At 38.2% G+C, this 7,542-nt stretch overlaps 1 protein-coding gene across 1 annotated transcript; it reads right to left on the reverse strand.

Moving 5' to 3' along the window:
* Window positions 1-255: 255 nt before the first annotated feature.
* LOC311502987 (F-box only protein 50-like) lies at window positions 256-7,108 on the reverse strand. Its single transcript, XM_084565470.1, has 6 exons — window positions 6,950-7,108; window positions 5,734-5,814; window positions 5,564-5,660; window positions 5,282-5,377; window positions 780-918; window positions 256-697 (listed from the first exon to the last, which is right to left on the reverse strand). Exons 1-6 carry the CDS (start codon window positions 7,089-7,091, stop codon window positions 551-553), a joined length of 702 nt encoding a protein of 233 aa, XP_084421596.1. The 5' UTR covers window positions 7,092-7,108; the 3' UTR covers window positions 256-550.
* Between the last annotated feature and the right edge of the window lie 434 nt (window positions 7,109-7,542).

Consider the following 7,542-nt stretch of genomic DNA (forward strand, 5'->3'; position numbering starts at 1 on the left):
AGGTTGTTTTTTTAATGACATTGAAATCTTAAATCTTCTAATTAAAGCATCTTTAACAGACATTCTTCATAAAAACTATTCTTTTGTGGGTGTGTTGTGCTGTTGTACAGTTTGAGTTTTAGACCATCAGATAGAGGACATTTTGGCAAATGTAGACATTGTCTCTTTTTCAAAAACTGGTCTGAAAGTTAAGACTTGCATTAGGGTAAATTTTACAATTCTGGTTAGGTTTAGGCAATTAGTCAAGATGGTTAGGGTTATGGTAATGAGCTATAGAATGCATTACATCAGTGCATGTTGTCACAAAGATAGCATCCAAATGTATGTGTGTATTAACACACATTAATGATGTGTGTATTGTATACATATACACCTTGTAATTTCTTCAGAACAACAAACCTTTATTCGTTCCCATGTTTTATTTGAAAAATAACTCTTATATTCCTTCAACAACCAGTTTAAATGCAAATACCTGTTAATCCCACTTGTAGGACTGAGTGCAATAGCAACTACTGAATACACATCCAACACTTTTGAGGAGGATTTCAGACTATGGGCTGGTTTTGACTGGTTTAACAATCACTGAGCTGCCGGAAAACTTTGTGGGGTAGAGGACACTCATGAAACTGTTCTTCACCCGGTGCTGAAAGTGGACATATCTCACCCCAGGTCCGTATCCAGAGAACACATGCGACACCTGCAGGCCAACCCACACAAATACAGTTACAAGTTTGAATACGGGCAGATCATTATAAGTCTCAGGGGACACAATAACTCACCTCCTTCCATGTGTGTGAGTAAGTGCTGAGGTCCTCTTTGGGGCTAACGCTGTGCTCTGAGATCACCTTGCTTTTGTCCGAACCTAGTAACTTTACATGCAGCTGGTAGATGGACTCATGCAGCTGACTCTCCCCATACCTGATAAAAGGACATGTAATTTGTTTTTGCCTTATAATTATTAAAAAATTACATCCAATTCAGAACAATGCAATACTTGTGCTGATTTACGCTGACCTACAAAGGCAGAGTGCAGTAACTACAGGTGAAGTAAAAACAGGATTACAGGCTGTGTTCTACTGAAATCCAATTAAAATATATGTTTTAATAAATATTTTTTGTAATAATCCTTATTTTGGAAGAACACACCAAATCATGTATACTACACTAGAGTACATGCAGCTATACTGCGAATCATAAAGGACAAATTAAGTTAATTTAGGATGAACTACGTATTTTACCAATTAATAATAAACAGATCTAGTGTAAGATCAGAATATTAAAAAAAACAAAACAAAAAAAACCCCAGGAAGTTTCTATATCACCATTATGGATGCTTCTATCATTATTATTATTATTATTATTATTTGTGCCAAATTGTATATCCAGACGTGCGCCTTCATTGGGAATGGTGTGCTATGACTTTTCTAAGCGATTATTCCAACGGTGTGGGAATAATCGGCAAAAATACGGGCATTTTTTCCCATTGAAATGAATGGAGAAGGCCGAAAAAATCGCCAACATTCCAAAATGATCACCTTCGCTTTGCTGAGCGATAACTCGGCCATGCTTTGCAGTAGAAAAATGCTTGGAAGTTTGGACGAGGCACGGGAAGTGTAGATTTTTTTATTTATTTTTTTCCTGAAAACGGCGTTTCAATACCTTTTACGGTTTGGTCAGGGTCACAGTTTACGTTTCGGTGAAATTTTGGAAAAATATCAGAAAATATAATGGGTCCCTATGGCTGCACTCTAACTCTCACTCTAACTTCAGAGTTTCTTCAAAATTCTGAAAAAAAAAGTTTCTTAACTGTGGCCGTCTTATGGGGTGGCCACAGTTTTTGACGTACACAGATAGAAAATACAGGGCTCTTCAATTCAATTTTATTTATATAGCGTCAATAACAATACAAATCGTCTCAAGACGCTTTACAAAACCCGGCCTGAAAGTTCAGAGTGAGATTTTGGCGGCGACGGCCGGAATTTGGTTGGGGTGGGGACGGAGCTTTGATCTGATAAATGACACATAAATTCGCACAAACAAAAATATTTATTTAATTCAGCATTTCTTAGTGCAGGTGTGTGTGTCTGATAATGTCTGAGATGATCAATAATATGGTATTACATAATTTAGCCCCCTGGGAAAGATATTCCTGCAACTGAGTCAAATATGCAGCACTCATCAGCCTATCACGGAGCGAGGTGAATGCAATCTAGCTCCTGCATGAGCCTTCAAGCAAAGCAGAGCTTTTTTTTTTTTTTTTTAAATCTCATTTTACGTTGGTAATGTCCTTCCTAGAAATTGGTCTCAGCTGCTTTGTGAATAACTTTAAAGAAAAAACTAAGCGGTGGCCTAAGAGAAAAGCTATGTGAATAATGTGTCCTGAACTAAGACTAAAAAACAAGTGTCAGAATAGCTGCTGAAACTAGCCGGGATTCAACTGGCTAGCTAGGCTAGTTCACACACTGGTCAACTGTTAGCTAACATTAATGATTATCAGCTGCCTGGACACAATATTCTCCTGCAACAAAAATCTAATGATGAGATGACTTACAAATCCGTGTATCATTCGTTCTTTCCATTTTCAAGTGGCAATCAAGAATCAAAAAATGAAAAAGTGACTGATTCTTTAGTTTTTTGTCTTTTTGTTTTTTAATCTAACACGAATAACGAAAAAATGCCTGGTTTTTCATATTTCAATTTTAGGCGCAGATCAAAAATACGAAATGGAAAAATGGGACACAGGACTGAATTTGATTTTAATATTTAATTGGTCGGGTTTACATGACCCGGAAGTATTGTAAAGAACAAACATAGTTAGCTTGCTAGCCGCCCGAGTATACAGTCAATGTAGCCACCACGATCGATCGATCTGGATCTGGACTAGCACTTGCACTTTTTAAAGCACGAGCATCACCTGACGCCGGAATTCATGGTACGGCTGATGGAGCTCTCTCAGTGTTCTTCCAACCCGACCTTCTCCCGCATGCAGCCCCAGTGTAGACAAATAGCCGGTCATGAACTTCTGGCGTCAGGTGATGCTCGTGCTTTAAAAATTGCAAATTAAGCAGATAATGATAACCACGTGGATACCTCACACGTGGGACTAAATTAACAGCTGAGAAACAGACAAACAACATTAAATATTCTCCTGAGATTGTTATTGTGAGAAAGCAAATGTTTTGACAACAGCGGCCCCAACTGATAGGTTTATATGAGTGAGGATAACTGTCTGTCATTCATGTCAATCAAACCTTAACAGTTATCATTTTAATGATAGAATCTATGGTAATACAACTGTGTTATGTTGTGCTCGATTTTACAGGTTCAACTGTAAACGTACACATTGTAACGTATACGTTGTAACGTATGTTTGTTAACGCTCATTACTAAAGTTCCAGGTCACGTAAACCCGATCAATTAAATATTAAAATCAAATTCAGTCCTGTGCCCCATTTTTCCATTTCGTATTTTTGATCTGAGCCTAAAATTGAAATATGAAAAACCAGGCATTTTTTCGTTTTTTGTGTTAGATTAAAAAACAAATAACAAAATAACTTGTCACTTTTGGATTTTTTGATTTTTGATTGTCATTTGAAAATGGAAAGATCCTTACAAGTCGTTCTTTCCATTTTCAAATGGCAATCAAAAATCAAAAAATGAAAAAGTGACTGGTTATTTTGTTATTTGTTTTTTGACTTGAACGTTTTCATTTTGCAAAATAACCAACGGATAAATTGTTTCATTAATGGCAAAATCATTTTTACTTTTTACTTAAAGGAACAGTATGTAGGATTGTGGCCAAAACTGGCCAAAACTGGTACTGCAATCACTTTCAAAATACTGTAGAACGGTGTATCCCCTCAGCCTCCCCCCTGACTCGAGGTTGCCAGCTAAGCTGCAGGATCCAGCAGGAACGTAGGCTGCTACAAGGAGCTTCCAATGGCAAGTGACGAGTCCTACACAGTAAGTTTTTTTCCTGTTAATAAAGTTTATGCTTCATGAGAGATGTTTTGCGAAGTAATTATGTATCGCAAAAATTTACTAATGGCGATTAGCCAAATATTTCGTAAAGATGCAATACCACATTTCAGTCGGAACATAGATTGTTTTCATACCCTGCTAGTGGTGCGATATAAAGCTTTTTATGAACGCATTTAGCACGGGCGACCATGGAAAATAATCTACTGTTTATATGTACGGAAGCACGGGGCTTTTAGCCTATACCAACAAACATGGTAGAATATAGCATCCAAAAGTCGAGGGTCAATTCCATGCCATTCCGGACTTTGTCACGACGTATTTCGGATTCATAACGAGGTCTTTTAGGTTTAGTAACGGTATGTTTTATCCGACACGTTCGTAGCTGCAGCTGTGGTAACTAGAGCAGAGCTGGCAACCCGGAAGACGAAACTCTACTGACTTCGTGATTAGTAGAAAGCTTGAGGGTGGCGCCTCAGGCCAAAACACAACATGACAACATCAACATCAGTTGAGGGCTGCAACTTTCACTTTTAAATGACAATATCCTGGCCGGACCACTGTTGTCAGTGATATAAGTATTTGAAATGAACATGATTTCTTCATGTCTACTGACATATCAGGGCCATTTTATGATTAATTGAAATACATTTCTTACATACTGTACCTTTAAGTACATTTCAGAGCCTGTACTTTCTTACTTTTACTTGAGTAAAGGAGTTGAATCAGTACTTTTACTTTTACCAGAGTACTTTTTTACACAAGTGTCCGTACTTTTACTTAAGTACAGAATGTGAATACTTTTGCACATTTTGAACAGGACGGCAGCAGCATTGGCACAGTCAAAATTTCCGCAGGAATTTTCTAGTTATTATTATGTTGTGTTTGCTAGTGGTCAGTTTTATGATTAAACAGACAGCAACAATTCCAGTCTGTACTCATGTTTACCAAATATACTGTATATGAACTGTGTACAAAGAAGTATAGTACAGAGTAACGAAAAATGCTGAAACATCTGTTTCCATTAGCTTGTTGACTTTCTCATACACCTCTCAGTGAATCCAACAATTATTTTCCTATTTGACTATATACAACCTTTGGGTTCAAATAAACATGAAATGGTCATTGCTAGTGATTTTTCTTGTGTATTCTCTCGATAGCCCATCAGTGCAAATCACATGACTGCAAAACATGTACTGTACATTGTGTAATCAACGCTTGTTCCAATGGAGCTGATAAGGCCACGGTTACAATGCAATCTGGCTGTAGGGTGGGAGGTGGGTTAGAGTGCTCGTAAACCTACCAGTCCTGGATGACTATTTCAGGCTGAAAAGCATCCAGCAGCTCGTCCCACAGTCCCTCTGCCTTCAGGTCCACAACCTGCTCCGTGATGAACCAGCTGAGGAGAAGAGAGCAGGCAAGAGGTGAATCTACCACATACTCAACCTGACCTCACTGTAGTAATACATTGCAGCTGTGTGATTGTTTAAGTAATCTTAAAGGTCCCTTTTTATAAGTAATTTTCCATTGGTTTTAACTTAAATACAAGCTGTAAGGTGAATGTTTAATTGCAGGTAACACCTACCTGTACTGGGGTAATTCATAGAATACAACACCTTCTGGGATGCCACTGGTATCATCAGGCAGGACTTCTGTGCTTTTGGTCCAACCAGTGAAGTCACCTAGGGATTAAGAGTTAACTTTAACGAAACATTTTTTTGGGGCTGTTAGTCATACTGGTTACTCATGTCTCACCATTAGGCTCAAAACGTGGAGCTTGACCTGGGAGAAATTCAGGAACCTTAGGTTCAGGTGGAGGGTTATCCTTACTCAGTCCTGTGTAAAGAAAAAACACAGTGCTGTTGAGGTCACTCTAATCCCACTGTAAATATGACAAAGTCGAAGATTATATCTTTGTGACAGTCGCTGGGTGTGGCTGTGTGAAAAAACACAAACTTTATATATTAGTCAACCATCTCTTTGAGACACACCTTAGCTCGTATTTAGTGCCAGTTGCCGGGTTTTGACTCAATCTTTAAAGCAAACAGTGGCCATTTTAGTACAAAAGTGTGCTTTTATTATTCCTCGACGTGAGTTGTTTTAATGCCAAAGTGATTTAAATGCAGATCTTAAACTGAACATGTCTATTATATGCATTGCAGACTCAGGAACTGAAATTTAAACAAGAATAAATTTCACTTTGTTGGTCTTGTTGTTTCAATAACCTTAAGTTTGCACAAGTAACTACTTCCCACTGAGCGTTAAAACTGCGAGAAGCACAAGAAAAGCTTATGATTTAACCTAAGTAACCAAGTCATTTCTTTTTCTGTTTTTCAAATGCAATTTTCCTAAATTCCTTTGACACCACGACCATCAAAATAATCAGTAACTATATGATGTTATACAGTATTTGATTAGGTGGTTGCTACTTAAGTCTGAATTGCTTCAATCACCTGAAGCAATTAAAAAAATAAATAAAATCCCACCCTGAGACTAATAGGAACATAAACTTTCCAAGGATGAGTACACCAGTGTGTCGGTTCGCCTTACACATCTTTTTGTGATATTGCTCAAAGGTGCAGATTGACATGTTCAAAGAAGTTGAAGAGGAAGTATGTTCACATGGTCCTCTTTTGCACACATTTTCCACACATTCTGGTTGCAGGTTCAAGAAGTCATACACATTACAACACAAATACAGGATCAGTTTAGGAACATTTATGGGATTGCTAGTGAAATAACAGAACTGTTGAAACAAGTTGTACTGTGGAAAAAGTAGACTAAACTGCAAACAATTACTGAACTCTAAACTCTTTTCTGGTCCAGTTTCCTTGTCTAATAACTGCCCCTGGATTGTCTGTTTACATTAAATTTACTGTGGATCAGTCAAATACTCTCCCAATAGGTCCAGTGAGTTAAAACATGGTGTGGATCAACAGCATGAGTCATACTTGTTACAGAATTGTTTTACCGTATGGCATAGGGTTCTTCAGCAAATTTCTTCCCAGCGGCTTGGATTCGTACACGGACTTCCAGTCCAGGCTGTCGGGCATCGGTGCGCCCTGCAGGCTCCACTCAGCCTCACACTTCTTCTTCCACTCAGCGGCAGACATGGTGCGCGTAAACAGTGTGTGGTCTATCACATTGGATCGACAAGGACGTCCTCAGCGATATTTATTGTGGCTTGTAGTCCATGCCACACGCCGGTGTTGCAATTGAAGCAAAGAAATGCACGCTCCTCCCTCGCCTCTATATGCTGACTAGCTAGGTTTCATGTGACATTAACAAATTTTGTGATTTGTTCAAAAACAAATTAATTAATGAGGATTTTCATAAAATATGTTGCATGCAGAATAAGGTATGTATGCAAGTTAAATTCACTACTTATCTGTAATAATGCTAGAATCCACAAGAACGAGACATTTGCAAACTACACTGCCTGGTCCAAAACAAAATCGCCACCCAAGAAAAGGTCACACACTCTAATATTTCGTTGGACCTCCTTTAGCTTTGATTACAGCACACATTTGCTGTGACATTGTTTCAATAAGCTTCTGCAATGTC

Source organism: Chelon labrosus (genome assembly GCF_963514085.1).
Source record: "Chelon labrosus genome assembly, chromosome: 17".
Lineage (NCBI taxonomy): Eukaryota > Metazoa > Chordata > Actinopteri > Mugiliformes > Mugilidae > Chelon > Chelon labrosus.